Source organism: Alligator mississippiensis, chromosome 1, assembly GCF_030867095.1.
Source record: "Alligator mississippiensis isolate rAllMis1 chromosome 1, rAllMis1, whole genome shotgun sequence".
Classification (NCBI taxonomy): Eukaryota; Metazoa; Chordata; order Crocodylia; family Alligatoridae; genus Alligator; species Alligator mississippiensis.
In genome coordinates, this window is record NC_081824.1 from 142,512,533 (window position 1) to 142,531,532 (window position 19,000).

The window sequence follows — 19,000 nt, forward strand, 5'->3', positions numbered from 1 at the left end:
GCTGGGGCCAGTCTCCATGGAAACCCTGGCCTTGCCCTATAACAGCATGGCTGCTGCTGGGTCTCCATGGAAACTGGACCCAGCCACACAGGCAGGGGCTGCTGGGAAATGGAGTCCAGCCACCGGCCCGCCCCATCCTAAATCAAGTACTAAATAACAACTGTGCCATGGGGGGCATGTGTATACGCGCCCACTGACTCCCCAGGATTCTATCAGAACAGCCATTACTGTCTGGTTTAAATTTGCTTTGCGCTTCCAGAGTGGCACAAAAATGCCTTGATAGGTCTGAGGATCCTGTTCACCATGTACAAACTCCTTTGAACAATGAATATGAAAAATCAAATGCCATGTCTACACTCAAGGACTCATTTATATGTAAATGAGTGAACATACAGAGTTCTAGCCTCTCTGGTAAAACATATCCTGTTCCTAAAATAATCTCAAGAGACAGTTCTGACCATGATACAGATTATGTGTGTATTTACTAACTCCTGATAAACTATTTAAGAAAATAAGTATCTTCCCCCTGAAAGACCAGAAAGAAAGACATGTTAATAATGAATTAGACACACAGCTGAATGAGAAGGAAGTATACAGGGAATGTGCATGGAAACAAAAGCAGTGAGCACAAAAAAAAATAAAAAAAATTATGGACCGGCAACCATTTTCTCTACTACTAATTTGACGTGATTTTTGACTAAAGACAAAATACCTGTGGTTGTCACTATAATTAAGTTTCCTGAAAAGGGTTAGCACACTCTCTGATGGTTTGTATTAATTAGACATATAGAGACATTACTTTACGTAATGTGCCTATTGGCACACAAAATTAAATAAATAAAACATTAACAATAACTGAAGAACAGCAAGCATAGAAAAACTATAAGACTCTTTTCTTTGCATACCAAAATATTATTTTGTCCTAGTTTAAGTATTTATACACATCTCATGCCATGCATTCAATGCTTTAGTGGATTTATTACAGCAGATTATTACATTTCTGAATTTTATACTTCTTTTCCAATTCTTGCGATACATAATGACTTTTTTTAGCTTATTCTGAGGGAAACATACCTGTGCAAGAATCTCAATTTTTATTTTTGAAAAAAAGTACATTTCTAGACATGATTCTAGAAGAAAAGCCTCAAAACATGATCCACATGTATTAGGCAGGGTCAGATACAAGCCTGGAATTTAAAAGAACCTCAAATTTATGGTAGTTTAAACATTCCAGAAGTTTTGTGTCAATCAGACTGTTTTTAGTGTCTCACTCATGACTTCTGAACACCTGGAGCTGACAATACTGGAACACAGATTTGCTGTAATAAACCATGGTAAAGCCCTCTCCCAAACTTTTATTTTCTAGGCAAACACCCCAAAACCAGTAATAAAATTAAACATGCTTCAGGAAAAAAAGACCTCTACTGACAAATGCTGCAGCTACTTCAATTATTGAAACACAGTGCATTGAGGGTATACTTTTAGTAATCCTACCTGCAGGATGGACACTGTCTGGGAGAAGTGGTGCTGTTCCATAGTTGAGGTGGAATAAAGAGCTGCCAGGGGATGATCAAATTTCTGAAGGTAGCTGTTGCTGTAACCCCTGTGATCCAGGTCATGACATAAGCAGGCAACTAGAAGACCTTTTCGCTAGAAGAAATGTCAGTGCAAAGAGAGATTAAAAAAACCCCAAGAATAAGTGATGATTTTCTACCTCTAGGTGTCACTCTAATCTCTTCAAATGTTTTCGTTATGGTTCAATATATTATAGGCTAAAAGTTTCTGATAAAAGATTGATATTAGTGTTGCAAAGTCAAGAACTCAAAAGTTAGGAAATGCTAGAATTAAAAGTATCTGGGCAAACAATTCAATTTCCTTATGGGTACAAATTATAATGCACTCTTTAATTACATGAATATACATTATTAGTTGCAACTTACTTTGGGAATAAATTAAGGCTCTTATTTAATGAAGAAAACTAGTTTACTGTAGGACTCCTGCCTCATTTGTTCAGCTATTAACATGGAATGCAGAGAGAGAGGATGATCTCATGATCAGGATGGCTGAACCATGCCTTGGAGAACTGGTTTCAACCTCTGGGTCCTGGCAGAATTCCTCTGTGATGCCTGGAAAGTGATTTACACCAACTTTCTCGAAGGTGGACACTAATTGTACTTCCTTTGTTTCACAGATACCAAATCCAAGACCCTAGATTCTGACTTAAAGAACTGTAAGCACTCACACATGCAACAGTTATTCTAAAAGCTGTACTTCAGTGTTCAATAGCAGTTTATATACTTAAATACCCTGGATGTCTCAAGCTGGGCATCCCAAATTAGCAGGTATTTGCCACTCTAATCTCTACTCCTCAGTTCCTCATTTGTAAAACAGACATAACACCACCCCTCTGCCAACAGAGCTGCTGTGAAAATACGCTCATTAATGTTTGTGAATTATTTACATGTTATAGCAATGAGTATCACAGGGATAGTGCACAGTGAATAAACTGTGGGGCCTCACACTGAACAATGGGGAAAACGCAAAATACTGAATAGCTGCTAATTAAGTGAGCACTGTCATTCTTGAGCACCACATGAGGCTTGTGTCATATATGATTCTGGGTTTTTTTTCTATAATAGAGACTGTACCATAAGGCACAAAGACATCCAATTAGGGTTACAGGGACAATATTAATCTGGCACTTGACTTTTTTAAAAATCAAACTGAAAAAAAGATTAATGTGGCATCACTCATGGATCAGGAATGGAGTTTTCACCACTGCTACTTGAGCTAAGAGAATAACTGAAAGTAGGAAGCTGTTAAAAGGGAATGAAACACTTTACCAGCGAGTTTCAAAGATATTTGCTGAGAACAAAGGACTGATGAGGCTCAGGCGTAGTGTTATATATTATGAGATCCTAAAGTGAATATTCTAGTGGGCACAGCTTCACTAAGGTCACCAAGATCACCTTTTGTCACATCTCCCCAACCTACGTTTGTCCTGTTTGGTCTCCTCTCTCTCTCTGCCTCTTTAGCTTAATCTCATTCTCTTCACATAATGAGTTACCAAGTCTCCACTTCTCAGGTTTCTTATCCCAGTCTCAATCTCCTTGCCCAATAAAAACTACTCTTACAGATAGATCCTCTGTACTTCTTCCTGTCCTTTGGTTCTCAGTGCTTGTCTCTTTGCCCTGACAGTTTCAGTTTCCCGTCACCTCCTCAATTCTAGTGCCTAGTCCCAAACCCCCAGCCCACATGAGCCATTTCAGGGAAGTCCAACTGTCCTTCTGAAACCCTGGGCTGGAGCATATCTTCTTGCTCTGTGGATCCGGTGCCTGCACAGGTTAGTCAACACGAGAAGCTGAAAGGCTCAAGTACCTTTAGGGAGATTTTAAATGAGAAGCTCTAGCAACCACTTTGCTGAACATGTATGAGTTATGACTTTTCAGAGGCTTGTAACTTTGCCAATTTTAGGTAGATTTTAAAGGGGATAGAAAAAGGTATATTCCTGACTCCATCAAATTTCAAGTTTCACGTCTCTAAAGCATAATGGGGCCACATCTGTGTAAAGAAAAGATCAAGAAATTCTCTGTCTTTCAAATTCAGTCCATTTTTTTCTTCATCTGGATATCAAAAAGGCCTAAACCAGCAGCCTGTAGCAGGCACCAACTAGGAAAACTATGATCTACATGGTTCATGTTTGGAAAAGTTATAGGCAACTAAAGGATCTTGTAACTATAAGTCTAATGATGTGTTCCCTACACTTACCTCCAGGTCTGTGAAAAGCCCTTGGTTGTTCTGAAGTATGGCATACATACAATGTGCAACTGTAATCGCATGCTTCCAGTTGTGATAGGGCACACGGCGATAGTTTTTCTTTACAGACATAGTAAAACGACACAGCTTTTCAAGCTCAAAGCTTAAGAGAAGAGAAATTGGTAAGAGAAAAGGAAACAATGAAAATATTTTTTAGTCACCAACTCCCCCCCCCAACCTCCCCAAAAACAGCAACACTACTCTTCAACTGGGTCCTCTTCCTCATATCAGAAATATGAAACATTTAATTTCCAATAGGCCTAGTGCACGCATGCCTGCTGTTCTTATTCTTGTCTGTAATTATTAGTACGGTAAATCTATTCAAGGAATTCTCAAGAGTTTATATAAAAAGATCCCCAAATCTCATTTCTTTAAGCGAGCATCCATTAAAGCTGACTGAATGATGGATTATAAAAGCTGTACTGAGTCAAACTGAAAAAAGAATCTGTTGGTGAATCAAAAAGACAAGAAATAACATTTATCTTGGGTCAAATAGAACACTTTATTCAACACAAAACACATGGTTTAGGGCACACTTAATTTTTAATTACTTTAAGACAGAATTAAAGGAAATATCAAAACCAAAGTTATTTTGAATAAAAAATTAAATCTTTCATTGTAGAGGTGTTAAACGAAACATTGTTTATGGATTAAGAGTTTTTTTGCTCCTGAAATCATCAAGTTAACACATATTCACAAAATGTTATTTTTTTCCATCATGCAGTTATCCAAGAACCAGTTACCCACGGTGACAAAGGAAGCTTATGTTTAGATCTAGAATTGAGCCCAAGACACCCGAGTCCAAATTCTGTGCTTTCCCCACAACACCAAACAGATTAAGCTTCCTATACTATCTTTCACTCATGCTGAAATGCCTGAGTATTGTAATGTAAGTCATATATATGATTATTGACCATGTGGTGAGTACAGCAGTGCTAAGGAGGAAGATTTTAAGCATGAACTGGACATTTTAATCAGTAAGGCTGCTTTTGCTTTGTGTAAATTAATTATCCAACATTACCTGAGTGAACTGCCTTCGTCTCGATTGCTGTTTTATATAATTACAATATTACTTTTAAAGCGTACATGGCCTAAAAACCAAAGCTGATAGGCTCTTACCAATCATATGTATATGTAAACACATTTACTTTACGAAGGGGTTTGGGTTGTAGCTGTGTTGGTCTAAGGACATAGGCAGACAAGGTTTCTTGGGTGAATTTGATATCTTTTATTAGACCAACCCAAATGGTTGGAGAATAGTTATTAAGCAAGCTTTCGGGTTCAAAAACCCTTCATCAGGCTAAGGAAGCTTCAGCAGTTGGTGTGTGCTCTTCCATTAAAAGATATCAAATTCACCCAAGGAACCTTGTCTGCCTCTTTACTTTATGAAAGCATTTAGACAAAAAAATTCCCATGGTTGCATGTTGAGCAAGGCAATTATTACTGTATTTTCTCACATGTACCTTTCCCCTCAAAATTAGTCTTACAAACTTGGGTACATGGTATAAGCAGGAAAGCTGATTTTCTGCCCAAAATAGAAGCACCTCACTTTAAATCCTTTTGTACCCAAAGTTTTAAACCAACTGCCCTAGAGCACCCTGACTTTTCTATTCATGCAGCTGAGGGAATCGATTGACTTAAGGGCTCATTGCTCTGCACGCCACAGGTATTAATGACTGTCTTGTTCCATTAATCAAGCTGGTTTTTGTTCTGGCAATTTTTCTGTCTGCTAGCTAATCCTGGTCTCTCTTCTCCCATTTCACAGCCCTACAGACTGTTTTAGCTCTTTTCAAATTCATCAATCTGCCCACAGAAACCAGTCTTCAACAGCAACTACAGTTTGAGCTTCTAGCAAGAAAGAGAGGGTGAGTGATTTGAAGATTAGTCTCTTTCTCTGCTCTATGAAGCCACAACTCTGGGGGAAAAAATTCTTCATTCTGACTTCTCAAAAACAAGGTACGTTTTACTTGGCAGCATATGGTGTGTGAGAAAATATGGTATACTGTGTGCAGATTTTTTAGCTTTGCATTAGAGAAAGGCTGGAGATGCATTTTGCATTAAAACTTTCAATTTTTTTTTTTAAATCCAGAGGTTTAAGTCAGACATTTCAAAACACCTGTCAAAATACAGTTTCAAGTACACTATTCTTCAGAACATAAATATTACAATAATTACTTCCAACTTGCTCAAATACCTGCTTTCTGCTTTTTAGAAGCTAGTAAGGGACAGTTGCCATCAAAGGCAAAATCATCACAGAAAGGACACCTGAATCCAGAATATAACTATTCCCTCCATCATGCCTAGTGAGGACAGTGACAGATTATTCTTGCTGAGGGAAAGCAAGAAACTGAGAGTCCGTTTTCCCCCCCCTAGACTATTCCTTGGACAACTGAGTTATACTCTACCTCTTAGGCAGGGGTACAATTCTGGCTTTCAGTCAATTCAGAGTCCAATAAAATAGCTATAGATTTTGTTTATGGGAAATAGAAAGCTTTTTTTTTCTTCATTTTTTAAAAGTACCATAAGAAGAAAGAAAAAAAAAAAGTATTTTGTGTATGGAAAGAAATTAGGCAGAAGCCCCTTCAATACTGAGTGTATTTCTTTAAGTGAACATGAAAGAAAACAAACATATATTTGTAATCTGAGGGCTGAGACTCACTAAAACAACATTTCAACTAAGGGCAATGTTCTTCAGGTCAGGTTTGAAACTCCTAGAAAACATAGTTTAGAAGAAAATTAATTTAGGAGTAAATTCAGCCCCAACTTGTGCAGCCTAAAACATTTTTTGACTATGGAAACAATGTGATTTTGCTACGAAAAGGAGGGGTGAAGTTTGTAAACAGAATGGACTATTGCTCAACCATTTTGCAGTGCAGAGGGAGAAGAGATTTGCTCATGGAAAGGTCAGAAAAGGAGCCAGAAATCCAATGATGTGATCCTGAATCTAATGAAGGAACGTGCTGGAGCAGTGGAGCCACTGAATTGTTTTCCAACTCCCCCACAATCTTGGAGAGACAATAGTTCCTCCTTCCATTCCCCCCATCTGCCTAATTCTGCAGAGACCAAAAAAGCTACAGACTTTTGGCACTAGGGTAGATTTGGCCAGTAAAGATTCTCAACTTGGCAGTGCTAATAGGAAGTTATATAATGTTTTAAAAATATATTATATAATATAGATTTCATTGACATTAGGGCTGGAAGGGACTTAGGAGATCGAGTCCAGCTCCCTGCCCCAAGGGCGAGAAGTCAGCTGGGGTCACAGGATCCCAGCAAGGTAAATGTCCAAATGTATCTTAAAGGAGTCCAGAGTAGGTGCCTGCACCACTTCTGGGGGCAATCTGTTCCACGTCTTGGAAGCTTGGGCTGTAAAGTAGTTTTTCCTTATGCCCAGCCTGAAATGGTCTTGGAGGAATTTGTGACTGTTTGACCTTGTCATCCCTTGGGGCGCTCTGGTGAACAGACATTCCCCCAGATCCTGATGTATACCCCTTATATTCTTATAGGCAGCCACCAGGCCCCCCTTGAGCCTATCTTTAGAAAAATTAATCAAATCAATTTATTTGACAATCAGTTATTGTCACAATGAAGGTGGAAGTAACATTTATGTAAAGAATCTTGTCTCCTTTGCCTTTTGCCATTTTCCAGTTCAATGCTAGGCAATGTTCTACACTAGAACATATTTTTAAACACTATTTCAACCATATGTTAAACCAGAGGGACCAAACTAATAGTCTGTGGGTTGCATCTGGCTCATTGTGCTGTCACCGTCTTGGCTGAAGAACAGCCTCCAAGATTAGTGTGCCTCCATTAAGAAACAAAGCAATGTTGCTGTTTATTCCAAAGGCTGCTGTTGGACACCTGGAGTTCTTTATTCTGAGCATTCCTACATCTTAACCCAGCTGGGAAACATCAAAAAATACCTGGGACTGGAAACCTAGCAGAACCTTGAGCAGACCCCAGTAGATCTTAGTAGTAAGATGCATAAAATGCAAGTATCTGAGGAGATTGATCACAATATTAATGGAAAAAGTGAATTATGGAACCAAAATAAAAGCAGTGTAAAATATTTTTAACCATACCAGGCTGTCCCACAGGACTGGTGGACCATGTAGACAAAAATGGCTGGCCAGACATCTTCAAAGGGGCTGATATCAAAGTGGTATCTAACAAAGAAAGTTCAAGTTTAGCAAAAGGAAATATCCTGTTAATCTTACTACATTCTTACTACATTCATGCTGAGGCTAGTAGATAATGTACTCACCTGATGTGCTAAGGCTACTAGATAATGTACTCACTTGACAGCACTAACCTGTTTCTGAACATATGCGTAAACTGACTTTTCTGGGCCAGACCTTCAGCTGGTGCGAGTTAATGTAATTCTACTGACTCCAATGGAACTATGCTGATTAATAGCAGCTGAAGCTGACTAGCCTGGCATGATTAAGAAAACTAAAACTGTTTTTAAAAATGTAATCAGTCAACCAGAATCTTTTTTATTCAACAAGGATAATGAGGGGATATATAACCCAGTTAAGAAAATCTTCAAACCCAAAGTAATCATTTGCTATGAAAAATGTTAGGGTGGTAAAAGTAAGAAGTTCACTGCCTTGTCACTGGTAAAATTCAATTATTTGTTTCAAAAGTTGGGTAAGGTTTTCTTCGGGCTTTTTTTCAATCAAATGAGCTTTTACTAGTTAACAGAAAGAAAGCCAAAACTTCAAATGCAAACATTTAATACTGTGTTTTTGTGTTTCACCATCCAACACCTTTTCCTTCACATCAGCATTCACTCCTCATGTTAGCAGCCAGTGTGGCTGAGCTATCTGTCCCTTGTAACTTAATCCCTTTCATTGCACCTCTTGTGCTGTAGGTGTTCTGTTTACTTTGCACTGAACCGAACTAAATGTTAGCTTGTGTGGGGTTAAATTGAAGAGCACAGCAGGTGCGTTAGATGTGAAGGTAGCTGAATTGCTTGGAAAATGGTTAATGTATTCAGATTTTTCAAACTAAAGGTTTTTATGCAGCTCAGAAAGAAAGGCTGTCATATTTAAAAGTAAAAATCAATTTTGTTGAGGAGGTGGGTTATATAATATCATTTAACAAAGCACCAGAAATTATACTGCACAGAACAGTCCTACACTGGGATGGAATCCTATATGCTGCTGAGCACTTTGACTTTCAACAAGCATGTGCTAAACTTTAAGCAGGAGTAGTCCTAGTTAAACTCATGCACAAGTTTACATATTTTGTAGGCTCAAAACCATGGTGCTTAACACTTTGCAGCATTAAGTACCCTGGGCTAGATCCCCAAATGACAGGTGTCGCAACTCTCAGCTCTACAACACCTGACTTATTTATTAGGCATCTAGCTCCTAAAGCAGAATTCATAGCCTTGATTTAGGCTCTTAAACTCCCTGTACAGAATATGGGAAGTGTTAGGTGTCTCAGAATGAGATTTAAAATGTCAGCAGGGTGAAGCTACCCAAATGTAGCTACTGGAAACTCTTATCTAGAGTCTAAATCGTGCCCTTCTCCCCTAACTTTTGCCTGTAGGGAAGGACCTATATCCACTTGGCATTCATAGCCTTGACCCCTTCTCTGAAGTTAAGTAATTAGTTCTTTTCTTTAGAAAACTGACGAGAGGGGACGCAACAGGCAAGAGCAGGGGTTGGCAACCTACAGCCCACAGGATGAATCTGGCCTGCAGAGCCATTGGATCCAGCCCATGGAGCTGTGGCTTTGCCCATGCTATGCCACTTTGCAGCAAGTTTTCCCTCGCCGTGCCACAGCCAGGCAGTGGGAGGAAGTAATGCCAGTGCTAGCCAGGGTCTAGCACTGGCCCATCTCAAGAGCCAAGCCAGGCCATTTCTGGCCCACTGTCAGAAAAGGTTGCTGACTGCTGGGCTAGAGCACTTAGGATGTAGAAGACTCGAGTTCAATTTTTTCCTGTGCCTACACGTGTTCAAACCTCTCTTTATCGTCTCTCAGACTAAAGCTCTAACCATTACAGGCTCAACTCAGACATGGGCATTTTCAGTGCTTGTTGAAATTTGCCCCTCCAGGTGAACAAATTTTGATTGTGGTTCTTGCAGAAAGGATATTTTATGCGTTATAAGCAATGACTAACATGGAAAATACTTAGAAAGGTTTTGAAGCAAAGACTAGAGAGCAGACCCCCAGCCCATGAGTGCCCTAATTATTAAGCTATAGCATCATGCTTACTCTTTCTTATCCTTTGGCTCTATGCATTTTTAATTCTTTTTAACTCAGAAGAACAATTTCAACAGTAGATGGTTAAGAGTGCCCCCACACCAGCATTGTCAATCCCGTGGTGGTTAGTACATTCTCCTGGAAGGTAGGAAATGTGAATTTGAACCTAAGGCTGTGCCTCACACTGGGGAAGTTCTCTAACTACTGAACTATTGTATAAAAATGGGACATTTCCTGCTCTGGCTTTTTTTGAATGAAAGCAGCTGATGCCACTGTATTCTGTGGGAGCCTGAGCCTACACATTTGCAATTGGCCTGACAGAACACTCTTATTTGTCTGGGCCTCTCCAGGGACACAAGCAGAGGAATATGTTGTTTGTGAATCCTGACTGAGCTTAGCCATGACATAAATGCTGATTTCCTCATTAGTGACAAGATGGAGAAGCTTCTGTGCATTTGCAAAAATTTAACCTTAGGTATGTAGTGTACTTTATTAGTGAAAACTTAGGCCTATGCAGACTTTAGGTACCTAATACATCAGACTGTCATTTTGGGAAATGCATTCTTGGGTTTAGGTGTCCGAATTCAGTGGTCAGCCTCCCTATCCTCTTTTATCTCTACATTCTTTGGGCCTGATTTGCTGCTCTCATGCAATGTGTGGTGTTGTAATTTACAACTGTGCAAAAAGCTGTCATTCTGACTAGGTATACCTGGGTCCCCTTAGTTGTACAGTGATAACAAGATCTAACAAGATGTTAGGCAGTGGAGAGAGAATTTCTGTGACAACAGTGATTTCCATAAACCCTTGGGTACATAGAAAAAAATTATTTTTCAGAAGACAGGTTGTAGCTGCTCCTAAAATGACAAAAGACTCACAATTCTATTTCCTTGCAGATGTGTGGAGGGAGTGTGCAGTGCATGAGGTTTTGCCACTCTTCTGCAGTACAAACACTGTGATAGGATAGCTTTTCCATTGTTACACGATAAATACATTCTGAATGGCGAATTCTGTGATACATCTGAAAGAACAATTGTTATTTATCAATACTGGATTTTAGTGAGGAAAACTGGTCTATTTCCCCAAAGATCAAACATTTATTCTGAAAAAGGCAGGCCATCATTTTCAAAGTGATTTAGGGTGCACAACTTTGCATACCTTAAAGTTCAGCACTTCTTTATTGTTCAGCCCCCTTTAAATGTCTCAAAAGTTGGGCACTCCAGATTATGAATCACTGCTGAATATACCTGGAATATTGGGGGTGCAGTGTTAAGGCTCTCCCCATTTCGCATCTCTACTTCATCCGTCCAACCTGCATCATAGCAGGGGAGGTAATGGCTCAAAGTCTCCTTCATTTCCCTGTGAGGTCAGTAGCCAGGGCAGTAGTGGTTAGGGAATTCAATGCAACTTTTTTGTTACTGTGCTAGTCAAGCTATGATTTAGTTTTTAGGAGCTACACTTGGTCTTAGCTTTCTATTTGTGTTTAAATCCCTACCAAATCTCCCAAGAAACATAATTCACACTCACACCAGAGACATCTTTTTGGGTTACCAAACATATTGTTACTGCAAAGAGCAGAAACATTATCAGTCAGCCTCAGGGAAAAATAAATGCAATAATATATTAAATGGTGAAACAGTTATAGAGGCTTAGCATGGCTTGTAAAACGGTAAAGACAAAACAGCTTTTCATTTCAAGAAAAAAAACTGGAGGAGCCTGCCCTAATCAGGTTAAAGAAATTCATTTTCCAGCATGGTAAGTCCATGCCTAATAGATCACCAACTGGCCCCGATTCTCTCATTTACACTACTCTAGTTACATAAAGAGGCTCTAAAATGGATGTACACAGCCAGCATGGAATAAAGAGACTTGAACCAGACCCAATAGTCACTGCATTGTCTTTCTCATCAACAGAATGTGGTCAACAGTTTTCTTATTAACATTTCATTTATTATTTCTTAATGATAATGCAAGTAAAATTCCTTATATTTTCTAAATAAAATGACTTTTTTTAAAGAATAAAGACTGAATCTCACAAATAATGGCATCAGCCCTCATCTTCATGTATGGGTAGTATTATGTTAGGAAAGACCAGCACGCAGAAATTAACGTATAAACAAACTGTTTTGAATTTACTTTACAAACCATGTGCTTGAATACAGTTTCTCAGTAACTCAGCTAACCGTAAAATATGTGTAATCTGAAACTGTATAATGAATTAGACTAATGTGTCACATTTCAGCCTATACAGGTGCTACACATACTTTGACTGCAGTATACTCTTTTAATATATACCAATATATCAACTGCACAATTATTTAAGGAGAAAAAAATGAACCCCATCCTCCTATTACATCACAGTTATTTATGAATAGGAACCTATCAAATTCACAGTGTGAGTAGGGTGCGTGGTAGCTCCTTTAAACTTGCAGATTCCCCTGTGCATCCCTCCACCATTGTTTGGCAGAGGGGCCCCACTTCTCACCACTGGCTCCTGATCAGCAGAGAGACAAAAACTACAGTTTTAAATATGGTGCCATTTTTGCTGCTTGCCACTGATTGGCCAAGGATCGCAGCCATGCTCTGTTGCTGACTGGCTGGGAGGCAAAAACAGCACCATATTTAAAACCATGGTTTTCGCCTTCCTGCTGATCAGGAGTGACCAGTAGAGCAGGGGAGGGTGCATGGGGGAACCTGCAAAATGAAAGGAGCCGCTGTGCACCCCAGTGCTCACTCCTGATCAGCTGGAAGGCAAAAGCCAGTTTAAAATACAATGATGTTTTTGCCTCCTGGCCGGTCAACAACAAACAGCATGGCTGCCAGGGCCCCTCAGCCAATCAGTGGTGAGTGGCAAAAAACAGTACCATACTTAAAACTGCAGATTTTGCCTCACCTTTGATCAGGAGTGAGCGACGAGCAGCAGGGCCCCTGCACCAATCAACATGGGCTGGGATTGGGGGCAGAGGCGGTGCACAGGGGAACCTGAAAAATTTAAGGAGCTGCTGTGCATCCCACTCCCACCATGAATTTGGTAGGTCCCTATTTATGAAAGAATCAAATGATAACTGTTGCTTTGTTATTCAATAAAATAGAATTACTAGTTTCACAGTAACTAAGGTCAGGAGGGACCTGAACAGATCATCTAGCCTGACCCCCTGCCACAGGCAGGAATGAATGCTGGGATCACAAAACCCCAGACAGGTGATCATCCAACCTCCTCTTGAATTTGCCCAAGGTAGGAGCCAGGACCACCTCCCTGGGAAGTTGGTTCCAGATTTTGGCCAGCCTAACTGTAAAATATTGCCTTCTGATCTCCAACCTAAACCTATTCTCCATCAGCTTATGACCATTGTTCCTTGTCACCCCAGGTGGTGCTGGGGAGAAAAAAGAGCTCTGCCTATTTGCTGATGATCTCCCCTGATGAGTTTGTAGGCAGCCACCAGGTCCCCCCTCAGCCTCCTCTTGCTGAGGCTGAACAGGTTCAGGTCCTTCAGTCTCCCCCATAGGGCCTGTCCTGCTGCCCTCTCACCAAGCGGGTGGCCCTCCTCTGAACCCTCTCCAGGCTGGCCACATCTCTTTTGAAGTGCGGCACCCAGTACTGAACGCAGTACTCCAACTGTGGCCTGACCAAAGTCGCAAAGAGGGGGAGTATCACCTCTCTGGACCGGCTTGAGATGCACCTTTGGATGCATGACAAGGTATGGCTGGCCTTGCTGGCTGTGATCTGGCATTGGTGGTTCATGTTCATCTTGGAGTCAATAATGACTCCAAGATCCCTTTCCACCTCTGTGCTTTCAAGAAGGGAACTCCCTAGCCTGTATGCATGCTGTAGATTCCTTCTCCCAAGGTGCAGCACCCTGCATTTGTCTATGTTGAACCCCATCCTATTCTCGTCTGCCCACTTTTGTAGTCTGTCTAAATCTAGTTGCAGCCTCTCTCTCCCTTCAAGCGTGTCCACCTGGCCCCACATCTTAGTGTCATCAGCAAACTTGGACAGTGTGCTTTCTACCCCCTCGTCCAAGTCGCTGATGAAGATGTTAAACAGTGCGGGCCCAAGGACCCATCCCTGAGGTACCCCACTGCTCACATCTCGCCAGGTTGAGTACAACCTGTCCACCACTACTCTCTGGGTGCACCCCATCAGCCAATTTTTTACCCATCCAACTGTGCAGGCATCAATGCCACAGTAGCTTAATTTATTGATGAGGATGGGGCGAGAGGCAGTGTCAAAGGTCGTCTTAAAGTCTAGAAAGACTACGTCCATGGTGACACCATCATCCAAGGATTTAGTCACCCGGTCATAAAAGGCAATCGGGTTGGTCAGGCAGGACTTGCCTTTGATGAACCCATGCTGACTGCCCCTGAGCATGATCTCCCCTGCTGGCCCCCCTCAGATGTGCTCCTTGATGATTCTCTCCAAGATCTTCCCAAGCACTGAGGTGAGGTTTACAGGCCTATAGTTACTTGGGTCCTCCTTCCTCCCTTTCTTGAAAATTGGGACCACATTAGCTAGTTTCCAATCCTCCGGCACCTCGCCAGATGACCACGAATGCTCATACAGCCGGGCCAAAGGCTTCGCGATGACCCCTTCCAGCTCCCTCAACACCCTTGGTTGGAGGGCATCTGGACCTACAGATTTAAAAACATTTAGCCCTTCCAGAAGATCCCTAACTACATCTGCGCTGACTGAAGGCCTGCCAGAGCTATCCCCAAGATTGTCCCAACCTCTGGTAGGTGGGATAGTCCAGTCCCTGTTTAAGAAAACAAAGGCAAAGAAACTGTTAAAAATATCAGGTTTCTTGTCTGGCGTAGCCACAAGATTACCGTTTGCGTCTTGCAGGGGCCCTACATTGCTTGGTGCCCTCTTCTTGCTCTAGTCATTTTAATGATCTGGAAATTAGATGCAACAAGTAGAATCCCAAACTGATTCTAACTCCATAAATATTATAACCAGTAGTTGACGGAATTAAAAAAGAAATACATGTTATATGAAGCTTTAAATGAGAAAACTTACATTAGCACAGTGTAAGGCTAAAGCACAAAAGACTGCAAACATTTTAAAGTTGTTCTCATCTGTTTTAGAGAAGGCACTTCCACTTATTTTGTTCACCATCTGCACAACACCTATCACACTTCCTCGGCTCACTATAGGCATGCACAGAATGTTTCTGGTTGTGTAGCCTGTGTAGAGGTCTACTTCTCTGGAGAGGTGTGTAAGAGAGAGAGAGAGAGAGGGAGGAAGAAGAGACAAAGAATATTAATAATATCCATGCCTTCTTTCTATGCTGTACCAAATAATATTACATAAGTATAACTGGTACCTACATAAGGTTTACTTACTCTACATTCAAATAAATTCATAAATCATTTTCAGAAAATACTTCATAATTCCTATAATATCCATTTAAAAGTAAAAACAATAGTCACCTCATTCTTAAACTCACAGAACATATTTTTATGAATATTTTTGGGCTAGCTATTTTTTAATTTGTTGGAACACATTAATCATATTACAGTCAATTTAATAACGTTAAAGTGAGCAAAGTCCACTTAGCTATCCACAGTATCAACAAAGAAAACAATAATTAAATCCTTCTCAATTCTTTTGTATAAGAAACCTGAGATTATTTTTATAGAATGTGCTCATAAAACTAGTGTCTGCAGTAAAAGTAAATCACAGGTGTCTCTCTTCAAGACAGTATAATTCAATTAACATGTTCTAATCCGAAATTTGAGTGGAAAATTAAGTAACAGACTTGTAGTCTTGATTTTTCTTTTTTGTAGTTGAAACTGAAGAGTTTCTTACCTGTTAAAGCGTGGATCTGCATAGGCATCGGGAATGTTAAGGACTTCACCTGTTCTTGCTACCTGACCAGCTATTCCTTTTTCAATAGAAAATCTGCACATATTAAAGAGACATGTCAATCAGCATATGAATAGCTGGAATAAACATTTTTCCATTTGTGGCTACCTTGGACATACTGATTACATGTGGTCCAAATCAATTTAATTCAATAGTCCTTAATAGAAGACAAATATTAATCAAACAGAAGTACTTATTATAAGTAATATAAATATTTACTGAAAGTATCTTGTAGGGATAAACAGATAAACACACACACAATATATATATTGTGTGTGTGTGTGTGAGAATATTTATTGAATGTATATTTGGGTGTGTCTACACACATGTACACTCATGTTGTTGGATTTTAAACTTCTATGACACCTTTTGAAAGAAAAATATGGTAAACCATAAAATACCAAGGAAGTTTTTAATGCATGTAAAAGACAACTCTCTCATTTGAAAAGCTGAAGAAAAAGTTAAGGGGTCATATATTTTGGAATTATTTCTGAGCAACTGTCATGAACTCACGTATATGAAGGTGGTCAGAAATATGGGAAGAAGTGATCATGATAAAATTAATGATTCTCAGGGAAGACAGACATAAGAGCTTCACAACACAGGCATCGAACTTAAAAAAGGCAGATTTCAACCAAGTCAGGTAAACAGTAGGTTTATCCCTGGATAAAAAGACAACAAAATTGTTCATGAGGGTTGGTAGTTCCTAAAGGATGTAATATTGGAGGATCATTTTCAAGCTGTTCCGTGGCAGAAGAAACATAAGAAGAATGACAACAGATAGATATGGCTGTGAAAGTAAATGTTTAGCTATCTGAAAATCAAAGGAAGATAGATATAGGCAATAGAAGGAAGAGCATGTCACTAAGGAAATCTACAAAAGAAATAGCATGAAGAGGTAACAACAAAGGAAAGCAAAGGAGAAAAACAAGTTTAAACTGGAAATAAATGATAGAAACAATGACAAGAAAGAACAGGGAGACAACAGTTCCAGCCCTCAACTGGGAATATAAATTATTAACAACAAAAAAAGAAGGTGGCAGAGCTGCTCAATGCTTATCCTTGCCTAATTTTCTTACTTCAGTCTTCCCAAGAAAAAAAGCAATAAAAAAAGCCAAAAACACCACCTTGAAAAACAGACAAATAGTAAAATTAATATAAACAAAGAAGGGGAAAGGATGAATATTACAATAAATAAAGACCATATCAGAGAAGTAACCAATTTGAATTAAATTAAAATAGCAAGAGTTGACAGGATGAACTCCAGGGGCTCTCCAGTTTCTGTACATTCAGCAGCCTCCATGTCTCATGTATTCAGTATCTCTGTACTTCAAAATAGAGGCAGGGGCGCTTTAACTAAAGCTCGTCAAAAGGGACGGAATGAGTGCAAATTATAAAAACAGTTGTTACGTCTCAGCTGTGTGTTCTTGGGCAACCCTGGCACAGGATGCAGTCTGTCTGACTCACAAGGACTCACCCCCCCCCACCTAAACGAAACTGATTAAGATGCAGAAAGAGACGCACCTAAGACCCTCCAGATAAGGGTGACCAGAGTGAAACAACTGCCCTAGGTCTCATTTGCATCCGAGATGGAACCAGATGACCATTCATTTACATGAGAGATGGAGAACAGAAAGCCTGAAGCAGAGACTGCAGTGAATTCTGGGACCAGAGAAGCAGAGGAGCACTGCATGATGGGGAATCTGTGCTCCAAATGTTAATCAACCCATGTTCACACGCACCCAGCTCAGCATTTATCAGACCAGTTCTAATGTGGATTTACTAAGGACTCCCCCCCACCTCTAAGTTTAATAGGCATCTCGGGCCGTACATTCCCCGGTCCCACTATGGGAGGCCTATTTAAACTTGATTGACTAAAACTTGGTTGCCGGGTTAGGGAATGCTGAGGCAAGAGACCGAGTCAGAGGGGGTATGGGCAACATTTGAACAATGGTTAAGGGTTCATCACAACATCTAGCCTGCTGGAGCCCTAATCACAGGTGTTGTCATACCTTTCCCAAGACGACTGGTGGGAGTCCTCTCCACAAAAGGTTATGAGCACCCCAATAATTGCCTTAAGTCTGTTAAAAGACTATAGTAAGATCTGGAAAAGTCATGCTAAGCTGAGACTTGTGCACAACACAACAAGTAAAAATCCAAAATCCTGATGCTGCAAGCTATCTATTGTTTCTGAAGAAACCATGAGATATCCCATCAGTATATTTGCCATCCATAGGAATCTCAAGCTGGCTCCCAAGTATTTGGTTACTCCCTAATCTTAAGTGTTTCCTGATTATCAATCAGTTTCTTGAGATGTTCCAAATCAGATAACCCCTTGTCAATAGAAAAGACAATGATTTACACAATTAAGGATGCTTCGAAGCAGCTGAACTTAGGGTATAAAAATCTGTAAAAAGTGTGCGCGCTTCAAGAAGAAGAAGAAGAAGAAGAAGAAAGAAGAAGAAAGCTCCTGTGCTGACACCATCCCCTGTCATTCTTGGGACGCTGGAAGAACAGATCGTCTCTCTCTTCAAGAATTGTGCTATGGACTGTGCCTGTCAGCTCTGCAGCCTGAGTACCTTGGATTGGTGAGATCCCAGCTCTCTCTCTCTCTTTTCTTGCTAGGCATAAACTTCTGAACCTGAACTGTATTAGTTAAGCTTGAGCTAAGTTTCCCCAAATACTTAGTGAAACCAGGGTAGTATTGTCATTGTTTGTGTTTGTTTTTCTTTTGCATGTCTATTACTACTAGTACTATTATATGTTTCATATGCTTAGCAATAAATAACTTTTATAGTCAAACTGGTAGTAACTGGGTATATTTTTCCTTCTCTGCTTCTCTTTCCTTCTGTGCTCTGCAGCAACGCTTCTTTTACCTAAGCTAAAGATCCCTGTGAAGCTCAAAAATATTGTGGGGTCTGCTCATCAAGAGGCCAAAGATTGGGACGTGCCGAGTTTGAAACACATAAGGGGATCAGCTTGTACAGGCTGATTGACCCAGTTTGACTCAGACGTGCCCTTATGAACTGAATGCTGGCCCATGAGGGTGTCAGCTGGACACCCAGCCGGATTCAGAGGGATTCTGTTCACCTGTGTGCTTGTGTCTGACTGCAT

The 19,000-nt window shown here is 40.3% G+C and overlaps 1 protein-coding gene across 3 annotated transcripts in view; it reads right to left on the bottom strand.

Annotated features, from left to right (window-relative positions):
- The window catches only part of PDE10A (phosphodiesterase 10A), a 355,946-nt gene that overhangs the window by 104,347 nt on the left and 232,599 nt on the right, over positions 1 to 19,000 (bottom strand). For all 3 annotated transcript variants that reach the window (XM_059714794.1, XM_059714803.1, XM_006258777.3), the window contains exons 12-17: positions 15,830 to 15,922; positions 15,038 to 15,224; positions 10,902 to 11,044; positions 7,896 to 7,979; positions 3,769 to 3,919; positions 1,495 to 1,650 (exon numbers count right to left, since the gene is read on the bottom strand). In XM_059714794.1, coding sequence (XP_059570777.1) covers positions 1,495 to 1,650; positions 3,769 to 3,919; positions 7,896 to 7,979; positions 10,902 to 11,044; positions 15,038 to 15,224; positions 15,830 to 15,922 — 814 coding nt within the window. The remainder of the gene's footprint in view (positions 1 to 1,494; positions 1,651 to 3,768; positions 3,920 to 7,895; positions 7,980 to 10,901; positions 11,045 to 15,037; positions 15,225 to 15,829; positions 15,923 to 19,000) is intronic.